Genomic DNA, 18438 nt, shown 5'->3' on the forward strand with positions numbered 1-18438 from the left:
GAGGGCTCCCATGGGACCTGCTACCTAGCTGGGACCCCAAATTCGGACCCCTCTCCCATGTGACACTTCGGTTATGCCTCGGAGGGGCTTCCAGGCCCGTCCACTCTCCCATGGATGTGGCAAGCTGCTTAGGACTCCTCAGCAAATAAGGCACGGGAGGCGTTCAAGGCCGCCTGCGTGCTGCTGCCAGAGGCGCGAGCGCTTCCCGGGGCCTGTCAACGTGTTGGAGGTCGCCCCCTCTCGCGGGCGCCCCCTCTCCTAACCCGCAGCTCTGTCAGGCGCCCCCCAAGCAGGGCAGAAGGCCGCTGGGCCCCCAACCCCGCGGCAAGCGGCGAGCGCCCTCTGGTGGGCAGACCCTCCACCCGCGGGCGAGTCCATTGCGCCCAGGGCGCGAACGCAGCAGGTGACCCCGCTGAAGGTCCCGGGGCCACAAAGCCAATGGGCAGGGCTGGGCAGGGGCCAGCAGCGGTCTTGTCAGCCTCTGAGTGAATCCCCGGGGAGAAGGGCCAGCCCACGTGGGCAAATAGCACGGGCTTTGCCTGTAAAGACAGCCCCAGCCTGGGTCATCACCTGGTGTCCCCAGCCAGAGTCTGGGTGCTTGCCCCGAGAGGGGCGTGTCTAGGGCAGTGAGGTGGACCTGGGGTGAACTAGCAGGGAGGCTGCAGCGTTAGGGCTATCTCGGACTCCGCAAAGTCATCCAGCCTCCATCTGACCTTGAGCTTAATCCTGCAGCCCCAGCCATTCCAGGCGCGCGAAGTCCCCTCTTAATTGCGTCAGCGTTGATTTGATCTCCTTTTGCAAAGAGGAAATTGCCCTCTTAGCCATCTTCAAAAGAATTTTCTTTTAATTAGCCTCCTTCAGCCTCTCGGCCAGCGAGGGGAAAGCTGTCTTGGTCTCTAGCCGCAGAGGCTGTGGACACTGCGAGGGGAGCCAGGCAAAGCTGGACGAGCCCGTGGTTACCCTTCTCACAGTTCAACCCCACTTGTCCATCACAGGTGAGGTTCTGGGCCCCCAGAAGCTTGGCAGAGACCCCTGGGGGCTGCAGCCCGGATAGAGGATAGGAATTGCGCGGGGCCAGCAGAGGGGCGCCTTGGGAGATATCACCCCGTCACCCGCCTCCTCCGGCCCAGGCGGAGGGACGGGACAGCGAGGCCGCAGCGCCACCTCGTGGCCGCATGCAGACACAGCGCCCCCGTCCGCACGGGCGCCCCCAGCTCCCCTGGATGGGGCCCAGGCGAGGGGTGTGGGAACTGCTTACCTGTACAGCAGCCGCTGGGCGAAATCCTCCATCCCCTGCCCCACTCCCACCCCTAACCCCTAACCCCTCTCCAAAGAGACATGAGGCCGGGTACAAAGCACAGTGTTTACTAAAGGCACAAAGTGGGAGGGCGAGAGGGGACTGCTCTCCCACTCTCACCTGAGCCCCGCCCACCCTCTCCTCCAGCCACCCCCACCCTCACACCACCAGGTGGAGAGCTGTTAGCACCAAAGGGGGGGTGGGAGCCCTGCGGGGAGGAGGGCAGTGGGCAGGGGTCGGTTTGGCCGCAGGCTGGGCCCCGGAAAGGACCCCCGGTGGCCTCAGAAAGCAGCTTCCAGAACCCACCATGGCTGTTGTCCTTCCCCGGGATAGGGGAACGGCCCACTGTCCCCTCCATGTGCCCTCTCCTGTTCCCACCCAGCTCCATGGGGATATGGAGGGGTGCACAGAGCCAGGCTGGGTGTGTGTGGGGGGGTCTGCTCCTCACCCCACAGGCTGCCAGGCAGGCACTAAGTCCAAACAAGGAGCCAACAGGGAGGCATGAGGCGGGGCAGGTGGCTACTTCACACACAGGTGCACCCTGAAGGGGGAGGGGCCGGCCCGGCCCGCCCCCCACGCCCCCCCCCCAGCACAGGGGCGGGCAGTGGTGTCACAGCACCTCCCCTTCCTCCATGCTGAAGCTGCTCCTCCGGCTGCTAGCCTTGGAAGCCTCGGGCGACATGGTGGAGAAGAGGGGGTCTGAGGCCAGGGGCAGCAGGGAGTCGTCCAGAAGCATGAAGTCCAGATCCTTCCTGGACAGGCTGGGGAATGGGGGGCCATGCTCTGGCCCCAGGGGCTCGGTGTAGCCCTGGGGCCCCTCGTCAGCCCCACCCCCAAAGCTCAGGCTGTGGCTGAAGTCCAGTTGATGGAAGGGGGACTGTGGCTGGGCGGGTGGGGGCGGTGGGGCCTGCGGGGGCAGAGCGGGCAGCGTCTCAGGGTCAGGGACCTCGGCGCCCAGCATCAGGGCCTCGGCGGGGCCCTCTTCACTGGGCAGCTCCTGCTTCACCACCTGCTGGGCTAGCTCGGCCATGTTCATGCCAGACGGGGAGGTGGTGGGGAGGCCGTGTACACGTGCCTGCATCTCCAGCTCCTGCAGGCGGGGAACAGGGGAGGACAAGACAGAGGGCTGGGGCACGGCTTGCCAGGGGCCAGACTGCTGGCCTGTCCCCTGGGGGCACCAAGACCACAGAACCGGGAAGGCCCTGTAGTGTTGCTGCAGGAGGGAGAGTCCATGGTTGTACAAGTCACAACTTATTAGCAGGTTGTGAAACCACCCGGCCTTGAGTCTCCAGCAGCTTGCTCCTTTTCTAATTGAAATAGACTTGTCTAGACTAGAGCTGGGAGAGAAAGGATCAGAATGTGCTCCCTGCGTGAGGACTGACTGTTCTGTGGGACTCCATCTTTTCACTGAGCCTGCCTAGCTGCCCTGCATCTGCCTACCAGCTGTTCTACAGACCGCTGGGAAACCCCAGGACCTTGAAAAGCCGTGGGCCAACTGCACCCTTGTCTGGAGGGCCTGCCTAGAAAGCACAGACCAGAAGCCCTGCACACAAGCTAGGCTGCTGCTGGGAGGGGAGCCCCACGGCTCACCCCACTGTGTCCTGTCCTCTGTCACCTCAGCACACAGCAGGCTTTCACATTCCTGCCCCTTATGGTTAGGTGTAGTGTATACCCCACATTACCTAAGCATGAGTGACATGAAGTGGCACCTTCAGAGGGACCTGCAGCTTGTAGGGGCAGCCCCAGCAGTGCCCCGCCCCTTACACCGGCCACTCCCAGGCGCTGGGACGCCCTGACCTATCCCGACTTCTCCCTCACGGTGTCACCATTCTCCTGCTCAAGCAGGGCGAACCCAGGGGTCAGGGGACAGGTTGGGGGCCTGACCTGGATGCGGAGCCACAGCTGCTTGTTGGTCATCTCAAGGCGCCGAGAGTGGCTCTCCAGCTCCCTGGACTTCTGCAGGTCCTTCTGCATCCTCCGGATGTAGTCCACGGACGCCTTGAGGATGGTGCCCTTGTTCCAGCGCACGTCCCTGTGGCAGTGTCACACATGCAGGCTCGCGGCCACCGGGCCCCACCCTGCCTTCTCTGCCCCCCAGGGAGTGGAGGCGGCCTGCTCCTCCAGGAGGCATCACACACAACCCCACCTCGCCTCCCTCGGCCTCATCCCCCACGCAGGAGCTCCTGAGCACCCAGGGGGCTCCTGCCCTCCCTCCCCCCCGCCCCCTCGCGCCCGTATTCCCTCCCCTTCCCCCCAGTCTGCTCACAGGTCGTTGGCCTTGGGGATCAGCATTCCCAACTCCTTGATGCGGTCATTGATGTTGAACCTGCGCCTCCTTTCAACTAAAGGGTGGGGGCAGTTAGAGGTGTGGGGACCCCACCTGGAGGGCTGAATAGGGGGTGCCTCCAGCACTGTAATTAGGGGGGTGGGCCAGGAATAGGAAGACCCCTTTCCCCAGACTGTTAGCACAGCAAAGCCCCACCTCCACCACACTCATCCCAGGGCAAAACCCCTCCCACTGTGTGGACTCCACACCCTCCAGAGAAGGGTTCTGGCAGAGGCCTTCCTAGGAGCCCCTAGCCTCCCTCCCCCCACCCAAAGCACCCACCCACCCTCCAAGTGGCACCCGTGGGAGGGCTCCGCCTCTGGGCTAGGGAGCAGGCCAGGAGGGATACCGGAGCCAGCCCAGGGGATTGCATGGAGCTCCACGGGGAGAACGAACAGGGCGGGACTCACTTAGGTTGTGATTGTCTTTCTTCTGCCGCTCCTTGGCCAGGGCCCGGCTCTCAGCATCTATACCGGGGGATAGATGCAGGTGAGGGGGAGCGGGCAAGGCACAGCGGGGCAATGGGCACGGGCCGGGGAGAGGCCATTGGTACCTGTGAGCTCTCGCTTCTGGGTCAGGTCTGCGGGGCATGAGCTGCTGGTGACGCCCACCAGGGAGGCCGTGACCTGGGGGTCGCTGCTGTACACGTTCAGATGGCTGCTGGACAGGGGGAGCTGCGTGGGGAAGCACAGGGAGGCAGGAGTGGCCGGTGAGCGGTCCCCTCTCCTCCGGGAGCTCCTGACAGGTTCCATGGTCCTGAGCACTGAGCAAGCCAGGTCTGTGGAACCTTGAGCCCTGCCCTCAAGGAGCATGATGGCCGGACTGTGGCTAGGGGAGGAGGCTGAGGTGGGCCGGGAGCCATAGGGTGGGGCACCTATCTCCCTGCTGTTTAGGAGGATGTGGGACTGAGTCCAGAGGAAGATGCCTGGAGGAAGGGGACAGCCGGCCACAGGCCTGGTGCAGGACAAGAAGGGGAGGGAACCACAGCTCAAGTGACACCACTGCTGGGCCTTGGGGTTAGGCAGTGGAGGCCTAAGCAGAAGTCCACCTGGGACCGCCAGGAGCTCTGCAAACTCCTGCCCAGCTTCCACTGTAGCCAATAGCAGATGCTCTGTCCCCTACCTGTCCCCACTAGTCCCTGGGCACCAGCCAAGTATATGACCATTTTGCCCTCCTTTGCTGACCCTGTGATATGCAGATTTGCATCCAACGGGTCCCCACTGGCTTCCTGCTAACTCACCCAGGGGCTCCAGGGGCTAAGGACAGTCTGGCTCCTTGGAGGTGTGGGCTGGGAGTCAGCGTGAGATCAGGCACAAAGAGCAGGAGTAAGCAGCCCAGGTGCAAGATGCCCCCCAAGAGGGGGTAGGCACCAGTGGGTCTGCCCACTCACAGCAAAGTGCACCCTCTGTCTTGTCTCATCTCCCACACCCTGAGTCTGCAGCCAAGGAGACGGGTGCACAACAGCTGGGCGACTCCTCAAGGTCATGGTGAAAGCCAAAGGCCTCTGGATTCCCTAGGCAGTCCTGTCCCCACCTGCCCTCTGACCTCTGCCCCCCAAAGACCCAGACAGCAATGACGCTGCCAGGAGGCTGCCAGAAAGGGGCTGTGTACCCCAGGGCAAGGCAGCCTCTGGTTGCTTGCTGGGCTGAGTTAGGGACATGAGTCTTTGTCTGCTAGGCCCTGGGCTTGGGAGAGCTCCCTGGAGGAGTCCATCCGCTCCAGGACTTCCTATGGACACAGTGCTCCCCATCTGTGCTCCCCGACCAGCTTCCTGCTTCGCACAGCGTAGCCTGAGGCCATTCTTGGTCTCTGACTCTGCTGAGCCCTGAGCCTCAGGAACCATTTCTACAGAGAGACCCCAGGCCCTGGCTGTAAGGAGCTGTCCTCAACTCTCCCGTGAGTGGGTCGTGGGCCCTGCCCTCAGCAGGAGTACCGTGTTGGGCATCTGCATCTCAGGGTTGATGTAGCCCAGGACGTCATCCAGGCGCATGATGTTGTCAATGACATCATCGAACTGCAAGACAGAGAGGTCCACCTCAAGATGAGCCAGCCACAGGGATCTCAGAGCCACCATGTGCAGCCTGCTGCTTTTGGGGAAGAGCTGACGAGCTGTCCACCACCCGTAGGCCCCAGGAAGGCCAGGGCTATTCCCAGGGGGCCCACCTGCCAGGGGAACTCCCCTGCTACACCTGCTGACTGCAGCTTTGCCCACTGCTGAGCTGCCCGGGAGGGGTGCTCTTTCCCTCCCACATAAGGCCTTGTTGGACCAGGCTGTGTCTCCCCGCGACCCAGACAGGGGTTCCCTGAGGACGGAGCTGTGTTTCCCCTGCTCAGACTAGATTCCCAAAAGCAGTGTCCCTCCCCCAGCTAGAATGGGAATGTCAAGAGCATGAGCCATGGTGCCCCTCACTTACCTCTTTGTCAGGGTTGGAGCTGATGTGCAGCATGGCCATGGGGCTGTTGGGGGCACTGTTGCCAGCAGAAGTGGACAGCACATGTCCCGCCCGCACCCCAGGGGAGGCAGCCGGTGGGGGCTTTGGGGAGCCTTGAGCAGGGCTTAGGTGGGCGGCAAACTTGTTCCCATAGGTCTCGGACAGGTACTCGCGCACCTTCTGGTGCTGTGACTGCTGCAGGTGGTAGGAAGTGGGGTTCTCCAGGTAGGACTGCACCTGGTGGGGGAGGAGAAGGCAGTGGCTCTAGGGGGAGCCTGGTACCCGAGCAGCTGGGGAGGCAGGGAGCAGGCCCTACCTTCAGCACCTCGCCTGGCACAGGCGGTGGTGACTGGAAGTGGACAGGGGTGTTGATGGCGGGGGTGGGCGGCGCTCCCAGCTGCTGTTGCTGCTGCTGCTGCTGCTGCTGCATGTAGTGCATCACAGCCTGCTGCTGCATGCGCTCCCGCTGCTCCTCCTGCTGCGCCTGCTCCCGCATGAGCTGCATGCGCAGCCCGATGCGAGACGCCATGGCGGCTGCTGGAGCTGGCTCCCTGCAGAGGAGGCGGACAGGTGTGTGAGATCCCTGGAAGGGACCAGGACTAGTCAGGTAGACAGGGGACCCTGTCTACCTGAGTAGGGTAGAACTGAGGGGGCGGGGGGGCGGAAGAGGGACCAGCTCCAGGTCACGGAGCAAGGCACAGAGTCCAGCTCCCTGATGGCTGGCCTGTCTCTCCTCCTCTCTCATTGCTGGCGATTGGCCACAAGCAGTTGGCCCACCTTTTTTGGTGCCATGGTTCCATCCTGGTACAGTCAGGCCCACAAGAAGTGAGTGAGTGACGGGGTGGGGACTGCTGATGAACCAGCCCAGTTTCTGCCCTGGTTGGGTTGGGAGGACCTCTGGATACTCAGCCTCCCTCCTCCTGTCTTGCCACATGGGTATCTGACTTGTGGTCATCGCACACATTCTGCTAAAACCTTGGTCAGGTCCTACTCCCCGCCTCTGCTCGAAACTCTCCATGGCTCCAGCTTTCCAGTAAAAGCTCAAGTTGTCAAGAGGCCCGAAAGGCCCTGGTGACCTGCCCGCACTGCATGTTCCCCTTCAGCCTCTTTCCCCTGCTGTCTCCCTGGTCCCACCTGCTCTGGCCACACCTGCCCGCCTCTTTGCAATCCCTCCATGCCCCAGGCCTCTGGATCTTGTCTGGGCTGCTCCCTCTGCCTGGCAGCTCTTAACCAGAGACCCTCACAGCTCACCTCTTCACTCCCCCTCCCAAGACACCAATGTCAACGTGGTCATCCCCACCACCGTATAAAAACTGTGAACCTTCTATTCCTGCCTCCCTGCCCCGACTCATGCCACTTGCCCTCTACTTTTCTCCATGTCACTTATCACCCTTTTTAAATAGCCCACATTTCTACTCAGTTGCCTCTCACCCACTGGAATGCAGGCTGCCCTGAGGGCAGGCTCTTTGCCTGTGCAGTTCAGTGCACCTCCGGCTCTGGCCGAGGGCTGGGGACTGGCCCACAAGAAGTGAGTGAGTGAAGGGGTGGGGACTTCTGATGAACCAGCCCAAGTGCTTTAGCCTTCCAGGGCCCCTGTAGGGTCTTTGGGGGGCAGGTACTGTGACACCCAGGCCCAGGATGAGGGGGCTAAGTGTCCTGTGGTGGAAGGGACACAGCTGAGAACCCATCCTTAGCAGTGGCCTCCAAGCCCAGGCTAGGGACACAGAGCTAGGACAAGGCTGCTTCCAGGCTATGGGGTCAGTGGGTCGTGGCCAGGAATGGGGACCAGTAGGAAAGCACGCAGGACATGAGGATGGGCAGCCTCACCTCCTCATCCTTCCTTCTCTGTCCCTGGGTCATGCTGAAGGGACTGCCTTGGTCCCAGCGGTCGCTCTCAGCCAGGCAGTCCCTCAGGCAGCAAGGAGCAGGTGCCCCTCCCCCTCCTCCATACGCAGCTGCAGCCCACACTGACCTCTTCCCAGGGCCACCACAGAGAGGTGGGCCTATCTGCCACCCTCACGGCCACCACACACACTGGCCCCACAGACCTGCAGGCGCCCACCCCACTGCCTGGCAGCTGCACCCTACACACCCACTGTACCCCCAGAGACAATCTGGCTTCAGTTGGCCCTGGTGGAGGAGGGGTGGGCTGGGGCCTGGCAGTGCCAGCACAGGGCGGGCTAGGGGAGAAGGAGCCCCTTGTCTCTCTGACAAAGGCCTGGGCGCAGGGCCTGACCCGGGCCTGAGCTGGCTTTGCCGTGAGAGGACCTGTACTGGGCCCTGCTTGGCCTCTCATCAGCTCTGCTGGCCTCAGTTCTCGTGTCTGTAAAATGGACGTGGGACTTCCACCCCAGCAGCTGGGTGGCAGGGCAGAGGATGGCTGTTTGGAGGACATCCGGGCCATGGTAAGCGAGCCTGGTGGCTTTGCGTATGGTCTGGGTGGGTGCAAGGGGAGGGACTGGTAGGAATGTGAGGGTAGATACACTGGGCATGCTCACCCCCAGCAGCCTCAGCTCCCCATGCACCTGTTCACACACAAGCCCAGGGACCACTTCTAGCTCTCCTGGCACCGTGATTTACCAGGAAGAACTGACAGGAGGGACAGGGGAAAGACAAAGTGCCCGAGCCACTCCCCCTTCCATATCCAGCCAGCCAGAGCCACCGTGCCAGGAGGCCAGGACTGGGCTGGGGTAGTTCCCTGCCCACCTCCCCAGGACATACTGGTCTTGCTGGGGTCTGAGACCCTGGGGAATCCCCTCCCCCAGGCTTAGGGGCATGGCTGTTTCCCACCACTGCTGCCCTGAAACCTGCCGGATGCCCATGCCTCTGCCCAGCCTGAGTCTCAGCCCCAGCCTTATTGTAGCAAACTGAGCTTTCTAACCAAGACTCTGCCCCTGTTGGCTCCATGTCTTCAAAAGTCACTCACCCTCTCTGTGCCTCACCTCCCTGCACTTGCTGTGAAATGGAACCTCGTGTACCTGCCCAGCAGGGCCACTGTGAAGACCCAAGGAGGCCTGGGGAGTGTGTGGAGACCCTTAGACCGCCAAGGACAGGGGGATGTGGTTCTCCCGTCAGAGCTGCATCCAGGCAGTCGCCTCTCCATCAGTCATATATGGCTTAGTGTAAACTGGGGAAGAGGTGGACAGAGAGAAAGGAGGGGGATGGGACTTGCTGGACCTCACCAGGACCCCAGAGCAGAAAGTCTCTGGAGGAGAAGAGGTTTCAAAGATAAGAGCAGGAAAAGAAACTGTGGAATAAAGCATGCAGTCCAAGCCTGTCTGCCATAGGCCAATGGGAAACAGAGGCCCAGCCCCCTACCTGGCCCCGAGGCCAGCCCTGGATGCAAGCCTCTAGAGGGGCAGCCCTTCCCACAGTGCCCCTGCAGGTGCTCCCGGCTGAGACAGCTCCAGTCCACAGGGATTCTGTGTTGTCCTGCAGACTTTACTGCCTTCTGTCAGACCTTTTAAAAACTAGGGCGAGCCTGGCTTCGGCCTGGCCCAGTCCTGCCATTACAGGCATTTAGGGGGTGAATCGGCAGATGGAAGGTAGCTCGCTCTCTGTCTTTTGAAGTAAATAATCTTTAAAATACAAAAATGGGGCCAGTGCTGTAGTAGAGTGGGTTAAGCCACCCCCATATGCACACCAGTTCAAGTCCTGGCTGCTCCACTTCCCATCTAGCTCCCTGTTAATGCTCCTGGGAGAAGCAGCAGAGGATGGCCCAAATGCTTGGGCCCCTACACCCACGTGAGAGACCCAGATGGATTGCAGCCTTTGGAAGAATAAACCAGCAAATGAAAACTTCTCTGTCTCCTTTACTCTCTCTGTGATACTGCCTTTCAAATAAGTGAAGTAAATACACAGCACCTATGCCATCTACTCTAGTCCTGCTTCTCTGTCCCACAGCAAAGCTCATGAGTGTTCAGCAAAGGCCATGGCCTGGAGGGCTCACAGCCGCCCAGCCTGGACACAGCTGCTGTACATTCAAGACGAGGGCTGGGGAGAAGAGGCTGTGGTTCGTCCACACAGCAGAACACAAAGACAGCAAGCGACCACTGCAGCTCTCACAGTCCCGTGCCAACAGCAAAAGTCAGACACCAAAACACACAGTTCACGCCATGTGTGGATATACAGCTTACAAACGGGCAAGATGATCCTACTGCACCAGAAGCCAGGGTCCTGGCTGCCCTCAGGGCAGTGCTTGGGAGGGGAGCAGGTGACTTGGTGGGAAGGGGGCTGAGGAACCGTTTGTAACCTGAGCTGAGTGTTAGTCACATAAAGTTTACCATAATCACCATAGGGGTCTTATTCTTTCATCAAAAAGGCCAGGTAAAAAAGTGACAACATCTTATATAGCTGAAGAACCTAATAGGGCAGGCATTGTGAGGCAGCAGGTGTCTTGCCCAAATGCTTTGGCCCCAACACCCCCGTGGAGGACCCAGATAAAGCCCCTGGCTCCTGGCTTTGGTCTGACTTAGCCCCTGCTCTTGGGGGATAACTGGGAAAGCAATCAGTGGGTGGAAGATTTCTCTGTCTCCCTGTCACTACCTTTAAAATAAATCAAAAACAAATCAAAACAAATGGAGGTAAGTAAATTATCTTTAACAATTCCACCTCTCTCCCAAAAATGTCTCCATGGTTTTAAAACATGTTTGGTACCAAGAACCTTAATGTAACTGCCAGCACATCCCTTGGTACAACCTCTTTGTAAAAGTAATTTGGCAAAAATGTGTCAAAGCCTTAAAAAAAAAAGTAGCCCAAAAAAGGAATTTTAAATGTAGAGGTATTAATGCATAAAAGGAATCCTAAATGCAGAGGTTATTAATGCATAAAGATACCCTTCACATTATATAGAGAAAAGGCAAGGTTACATCAATACAATTGTAAAGAGTAAACTAGAATAGATAAATTGCAGTGTACTCATTCTGATGGAGGGCTCTGTTTACAACACAACATGAGGCTTGTGTCAAGTGATTAAAAGTAGGGTGCTAAACCGCACAATCTGATCGCCACCATGTACAATGCAGGGACCTGGCGCAATGGCTCAGTGGCTAAATCTTCACCTTGCACGCACCAGTATCCCACATGGGTACCAGTTCATACCCCAGCAGCCCCACTTCCCATCCAGCCCCCTGCTTGTGGCCTGGGAATGCAGTGGAGGATGGTCCAAAGCCTTGGGACCCTGCACCCATTCTAGAAGAACCACCTGGCTCTTGGCTTTGGATTGTCTCAGCTCTGGCCATTGCGGCCACTTGGGAAGTGAACCAGTGGATGGAAAATCTTTCTGTTTCTCCTCTTCTCTGTAAATCTGACTTTCTAAAAGCAAATCAGACTTAACAGAAAAAAAGTAGAGACATAGGGAAAGATTTTCCATCCACTTGTTCACCCCCCAAGTAGCAGGGAGCTGGATGGGAAGTGGAGCATCAGGGACACAAATCGGCACCCATATGGAATCCCAGAGTGTGCAAGGTGAGGACTTAACCACTAGGCTACCATACCAAGTCCCAAATAAATAATTTTTTTTAAAAAAAGATTTTCATTGCAAAATCAGATATACAGAGAGAAGAGGAAAGACAGAGAGGATGATCTTCTGTCCACCGATTCACTTCCCAAGTGACCGCAACAGCTGGAGCTGAGCCAATCCAAAGCCAGGAGCCCGGAGTCTCTTCTGGGTCTCCCCCGTGGGTGCAGGTCCCAAGGCTTTGGGCTGTCCTCAACTGCCTTCCCAGGCCACAAGCAGGGAGCTGGAAGGGAAGAGGGGATGCCAAAACATGAACCAGTGCCCATATGGGATCCTGGTGCGTGCAAAGTGAGGACTTTAGCCACTAGGCTATTATGCCGGGCCCCCAAAATAAATAAATCTTAAAAAAAAAAAAAAAAAAAAAAAAAACAAGGGCCTAGATTTTCCATCTGCTGATTCACTTCCCAAATGGCCTCAATGGTCGGAGCTGAACTGATTCAAAGCCAGGATCCAAGAGCCTCTTCTAGTTGTCCCACGTGGGTACAGGGTCCCGATGCTCTGGACCATCCTCTACTGCTTTCCAACAAGCAGAGAGCTGGAAGGGAAGTAAAGCAGCCAGGACATGAACTGGTGCCCATCTGGGATCCTGGTACTTGAAGGGTGGAAGATTAGTGAAATTGAGCCATTGTGTCGGGCCCATGTTTTCCATTTTCCATTTTAAATTTAATTTCTATTTATTTGAAGGGTAGAGTGATAGAGGTAGAGAGAAATAGAAATATTCTAAGCCCTGGCTCACTCCCTAAAATGCTTGCAGGATCCAGAACACAAGCCAGGAGCCTGGAACCCCATTCAGGTCTCCCTCATGGGTGGGAGGGACCCAAACACTCAAGCTGTCATCTGTTTCCTCCCAGGGTACACATCAGCCAGAGGTTGAAATTGGCAGGAGAGTTGGGACTTGAACCCAGGAACCCCAGTGTGGGATGCAGGTTCCCCAGCGATGTCCCAACTGCTGCACCCAGCCCTCACGCTGATCTTCTGGAATGTTGCCTTGCTTCCATAATGAACATGTGTATCTTCCCAATCAGGGAGAGTAATCTGATGCAAAGCCTGCTTCGCGTGGGTCCAGCACTGTTCAAAGCACCTTGTGTAACCCTTGGTTACTTCATCATCGTCCCCACTTCACGGCTGAAGCACCACAGGCACAGAGATACTGTTACTCAGTACAGGTCGCTGTGCTGGGCCCTCGGGGCTGGCTCCAGGGCCCTCACCCTGGGTCTGTGTCGAGTCAGTTGTCACGTACAACATGGGGTATTTATTTATTTATTTATTTTTAATATTTATTTTTATTGGCAAGGTAGATTTATGGCAAAGAGGGACAAGAGAAGGATCCTCCATCCACTGGGTCCACTCCAAATGGCCACAACAGCCAGAGCTGAGCCAATCAGAAGCCAGGGGCCAAGAGCTTCTTCTGGGCTCCCCCATATGGGTGCAAGGGCCAAAAGTTTTGGACCATCCTCTGCTGCTTTCCCAGACCACTAGCAGGGAGCTGGATGGGAAGTGGAGCAGCCTGGACACAAGCTGGTTCTCATATGGAAGGCCAGCACTTGAAGGTAGAAATGAGTCACAGTTGAGCTGTGACTTTGTCCCTGGTTAGGGTATTTCAATGCCCTGCAGTTTTACAGGAGGTCTCAGCAGGGCCCTATTCTGATGCCTCACTAGAAAACACACTGCACCTGACACACTGCACCCCTCCAGTATGGCAAGCCAAACAGGAACCAGGCTCAGGCTGGGTGAGGGGAACCACACACAAAAAGAATGGGGGAGGGGAGCTGGCGCCGTGGCCTAGTAGGTAAAGTTGCCCCTTGCAGGGCCAGCAATCCATATAGGCTCCAGTTTGTGTTCCAGCTGCTCCACTATCTAAGCTCCCTGTTTATGATCTGGGAAAGCAGCAGAGGATGGTCCAAGTTGCTTGGGTCTCTGCACCCATGTTGAGACCTGGATGGAATTCAGGTTCCTAATTTCAGCTTGGGCCCAATCCCAGCCATTATGGCCATTTGGGAAAGTGAACCAGCAAATGGAATGCTCTCTCTCTGTAATTATGCCTTTCAAATAAACAAATAATAATAATAATAACACTTTTTTATGGAAGGAACTATTCTTACTGAAGAAGCCCCCATGATCCAAGGCTGCAACAGCCCCACAGGCAGAGAGAACCTGGGGCCACGTGCTCCGGATGCCCCAGACACGGGAGAGCCTGCCTCAAAGGGCTCAGGGGGCAATTTCCTGCATTCCCAGGAAGACACACATCAAGTGGCTGAAACAACAAAGCACGAGAGTCCAGCGGCCGGACTGAGCCCCGTTACCCTCTGTGCCTCTGTGGTCGGAAGCAGCTTTCTCCTGAGTCAGGCTGACACAGACAAGCCATTGTACTGGCACAGCCCACTCGGCATGGGGCATGAAGCCTCCACTGAACGAAAGCCCACCCTCCTCCCCAGCACAGGTGCCAATGAGGGTAGGGGAGGCTGGGGTGGGAGCACCCCCTGACATCCCTCCCCTCTACCCCAGGAGCTGTTCAGCCTTGGGACAGGAAGACAGGAAAAGCTTCCTGTGTGTGGGGTGGCTGGCTGAGTCAAGGTGGCCACTCTCTATTGCCGAGGTGGTCACAGCTTCTCATGGGGGCTGGGCAATGCAGGTGAGACACAGCTCCCAGGGGCCAGCAGTCCTGCCCATGGAAGGTCATGGGAAGGGCACAGGCCTGGGCCTCAGAGAATTTGAGCTCCAGTTCCAAGCTCGGGCCTGGTCTTGGAATCTCCATGTCAAGCAGTGCCTACCAGCGATCAGCCTATCCCATCTCCATCTGAGCTGCCATGCCCCACGTGGGCATGCCTGCTGGGAGTGTGGACAGAAGCAGTGCGCCATCCTGTCACCCCAACCAGGACATTCTCTGTCTGTTCCTCTCCAGGTCCTTTTGGGAAGAGTCTCAACCATTCAACACACACACACACAAACACCAGCCTGCCTCTCCTTACTGGACAGGGCAGGGAGGTCTCGGACCAGCTTTTCCCATTACCAAGCCCCCTCTGGGTTCCCCCTCCCAAAGCCTGGGTTTTGAAAGATGCTTTTTCTTAGTGCTTGTCTAGCACGTAATTGGCAGGAGTAGGTCTTGGAGAGGCAGGTGGAGACAGACGAGTAAGTACTCCTTCAGGGTCTTACAGTGATGATGAATAGGCAGGGTACTGAGCAAAGCACCAAGTGTCCTGCGCCTGGGACCACTGGGCAATGCAGGTTAGCATTCCCATGCCTGGCAGGGGGCAACCGGGAGGCCATGAGGGCACTGGGACCCTCCGGCTACTTCCCATGCTGAGAGCAAACCCCACGCTTCAGGAAGTGTGTGCTGTTTGACTGGAAAGCCCTGGGTCCCAGAAACGGATGTAAGGTCAGAAGCACCTGCTTTGAACATGTTTAATTCACTGCTCTGCTCTCCTCACTCCGTGTAGGGATGTTAATTATTCCAGAAAACCTCATAGCTTTGAGGTGTGAGGCCCAGTGAATGTGCACAGGTGTACGCCTGTGTGTCATCATAGCCGACTTCAAAGGCAAGAGCCCGGGACCCTGCCCCGCAGGGAGGGTGTGGCCATCTGCATCTGTCACGTGACATAACTGATGTCTAGTGGGATCGCATGACCCCAGCACAGGCCAGACCCTCTGTATGTGTTGAAAGTGGATTGGAAAGGAACCAGGGACTCCCACGAGGAAGCCAAGGTTCCACCAAGGCACCGGCACAAGGTACCTGCGTGGCACCAGGGCAAGACTCAAACCCAGAGCTGGCTTCCCAGAGTTCACACCTCTCCCAGAAACACCGCAAAGGGCCCCTGCAGGGGGCTGCAGGGGAGAGACTCAGGGGCTTGCTTTGAAGTCTCTGAGTGGGAGGGAGAGGGAGAGGAAAAGAGGGAGGAAGAGAGGACACCTGCCCCCAGCTCCTGGCCAGTGGAGCAACGTCCAGTTCCCACATCCCAGGCCCAGTGGCCAAGTCCAGGCTCACATCCCACAGGAAAGGGCGGTCGCGGCGCCTCCCAGCCGGCGGCCTACTGGCCCAGGGCAGCACGCAGAGCCGCTTCAAAGGCAGCCCCAAGCCAGCAGAGGCACCCTGTGCTTCCCACGGGACAGGCTGAACCCTGGCATGGGTTTGCTCCAGGAGGACTGGCCCTGGGAGTGGCAGGATGAGGAGAAGGGCATGCAGAACTGAGAGCAGCATGAAGAGAAACCAGAACGTCCCTGAGGCAGCCTAGCGCAGGGACATGCAGACACAGCCCAGCCTCCGCGCATGTCTCTGCTTCTGTGTGTGTGTCTCACACACGTGCAAGAGCACATGCGAGCACGCTTGTGTACACATACACACATCCCAGAAGGCAGCCACCTCACTCCTCGGCTGTACCAGGGCAAGAATGTGAAATCCCCCTCCTCTTTCCCCTTACACTTCACCATGGCCACTCCACCCACTAGGCACCCTGCCTGTGTCCACTCTTTTTCCCTAATTGTTTCTTCATCAGCTCCCGGTCTCCTAGCAACCAGGAAGCATCCAGAGACGCCACCTATCTTCTCTCAGAGCCCCCATCCCATTGTACCTACCAGATTCAGAACACAGATACGCAGGGCCCCCAGGGCCTGCCTGTCCAGTGCTGCAACATATTCTGACTCAGCATGGCTTCTTGTGTGCAGCAAACACCCACTAGTCCCACTGCACACCAGGCATCTTCCCTAACCCAGCCTCCGCGGGCAGCACCCAGGAAAACAGCAACACCAGCAGATGGGGAAACCAAGACTTAAAAGGGTCACACTGCAAGAACACGTGGAAGCAGGGACTTGGCCTAAGCACTCAGGTGCATGACCTGCAGCTTTGGCAAAACTGAGAAAGTCAGGGCCCTTCAAGGAAAGCCACCTCTGCCCCCATGCAGATGGGATAATGTTCTCTACCCTCCCAGCCCTATTCACTCCCACCCCATGCCCTTGTTCATGAAGCCTGTGCAGTCCTCAGCACTCCCTGACACCTCCGGGGTGTCAGCAGGCTCCTTGCATAGGTCGTTTAGCCTCCACCAAGATATCCACAACCACAAGCTTCAGGAACAACTCTTGTATATCTGGGTTTCAGTGAGGCGGTGCACATGGGCCACAAGAGGGCCCAGGGGACAGTTAGATCAGGCCTACCAGACAGAAATGTGATAAAATGGATCAGATCCCTGGCATGGGACCAGCGTGCTGTGCATGCGGGTGGTACAGGGAGGATCAGGGAGCCAGTGCACTCAGAGCTCCTGCACAGAGCCTCACAGTGCGCCTGCTCCCAGCAGGGGAGCGGAAGCACACCCCAGTTGTCCTGAGTGGCAGTCAGTCCACTTATCCCTAAAGCCCTCCCCAGGGAGGACAAGGCAGCCTGGTGTCACCAGAGATCGTGTGTGGGGGGAGGGTCCAATAACTTAGACTGCAGTAAGTCCTCCTGCAGGGGTACCATAGCCCCACGGGCTCAGCACAAGAGCCTGATCACGCCACACCTGCTCCCAGCAGCTCTCTTGCCCTTCGCTGGGTGTTGGGTCCATGGCGGCTCACATGCAGGGCTGCATGGCACATCTTGAAGGTTTTCTAACTCCTCCATATACACTTATGTGCTGAGAGCCCTGCTGGTACAGATGCATGTGCGTGCTTCAGTCCTTGGGAGCTCAGTCTGCGGGGCCAGGAAAGGACAATTGAGAGAGGTCCGCTGAAGAAAAACTAGCTACTGGTAGGATCTAGCCTTTGCCTTTCATCTTCCCGGGAGGAGGAGCCTGCATCCCAGCCTCTTCTGCACCTGCACAGGGTGAGGAAGGCTTCTTGTCCCAGTGAGAAAGGAGGCAGGTACACAGGTGCACAGAGCAGCACACAGCCTGGAGCCCCTTCTGGCATTCTGTCATAGTGCCTTGCTTCAAACCCTGCTGCAGGTCTGGACTGCTGATTCGTACTTCTGTGCTGGCCCCCAAGCCACCCCAGCCTGGCACCCTGCCCCAGGCCTGGTACCTACCGAGCACTCTGATCCCCACCTGTGCCTGGTGCCTGGCCCTGTTCCGGGGTCTTTTTTACCTTCATCACTTGTAGCCCTCATGCCCACTTGGCCTCTGCTCTCCGTGGGATCTGATCTACTGCCAAGTACAACTACTTGGCTTTGGGTCTGACTGTCAGCCTTCCTGAGGAGGAGGAAATAAGCAGGAAGGAGGGGACACTACAAGCTCAACAAGGGGTGGGCTATGGTCTCGAGGTACCTCCCAACAGCTGTCAAGGACTGCACACACTGGGCATGCACCATGCCCCAGGCAGTTTGTCCAGCCCATTCAGATCCATCACCAACTTACTCTTCAAAGCAGCCTCACCCATCGATGGAGTCACTGATCATCTCCATTTCACAAAGGAGCAACTGAGGCAGAGAGGCCAAACACCTGCCAACAGCTGCACAGCTGGAAGACAGAGAGCAGGGGCACCTGGTCCCCAGACCCAGCCACTGCCTGGATACTCAGGAACTGGTGGATACCCCAGTGAGTTCAGCATTTGCAGAAAGGACTAAGGAATGAGGGGATCTTAAGCCCAGTGCTTGTATATGTGGTGGTAGCCAAGGGGAGGTGGGGAGGCTTGACTGAGCTGGCCAGGGGGAGCGGGGAGACCTGGCCAAGCTGGCCGGAGCAGGATACAAGCCCTTTTGGAACTACCTCCTCCAGAGCTATGCTGCTGCCTTAAGCTGCCCCTCTACCCAGGGCCAACCCATGCAGCTTCCTGATGCCTTCATCTAGAAAACAGCTGGGTTTAGAGGACCAGAAACATGCCTGGGACCCCACAGACCAGAGTTCCAATCTGCCTTTGCCACCCACTAGAGCATGCAGCCTCAGTTTCCCCAATTGTAAAGCAG

General features: G+C 57.8%; 1 protein-coding gene across 4 annotated transcripts in view; it reads right to left on the reverse strand.

Moving 5' to 3' along the window:
- Positions 1-1349: 1349 nt before the first annotated feature.
- Positions 1350-18438, reverse strand: part of TFEB (transcription factor EB) — a 46587-nt gene continuing 29498 nt past the window's right edge. For all 4 annotated transcript variants that reach the window (XM_040983355.1, XM_040983352.1, XM_040983353.1 and 1 more), the window contains 8 exons: positions 6372-6606; positions 6038-6292; positions 5557-5637; positions 4177-4297; positions 4034-4090; positions 3564-3639; positions 3182-3329; positions 1350-2387 (listed from right to left, as the gene is read on the reverse strand). In XM_040983355.1, coding sequence (XP_040839289.1) covers positions 1908-2387; positions 3182-3329; positions 3564-3639; positions 4034-4090; positions 4177-4297; positions 5557-5637; positions 6038-6292; positions 6372-6584 — 1431 coding nt within the window. In that variant the 5' untranslated portion in view covers positions 6585-6606 and the 3' untranslated portion in view covers positions 1350-1907. The remainder of the gene's footprint in view (positions 2388-3181; positions 3330-3563; positions 3640-4033; positions 4091-4176; positions 4298-5556; positions 5638-6037; positions 6293-6371; positions 6607-18438) is intronic.

This window comes from Ochotona curzoniae, unplaced genomic scaffold, assembly GCF_017591425.1.
Source record: "Ochotona curzoniae isolate NIBS_2020 unplaced genomic scaffold, NIBS_Ocur_1.0 contig_3819, whole genome shotgun sequence".
Taxonomy (NCBI): domain Eukaryota; kingdom Metazoa; phylum Chordata; class Mammalia; order Lagomorpha; family Ochotonidae; genus Ochotona; species Ochotona curzoniae.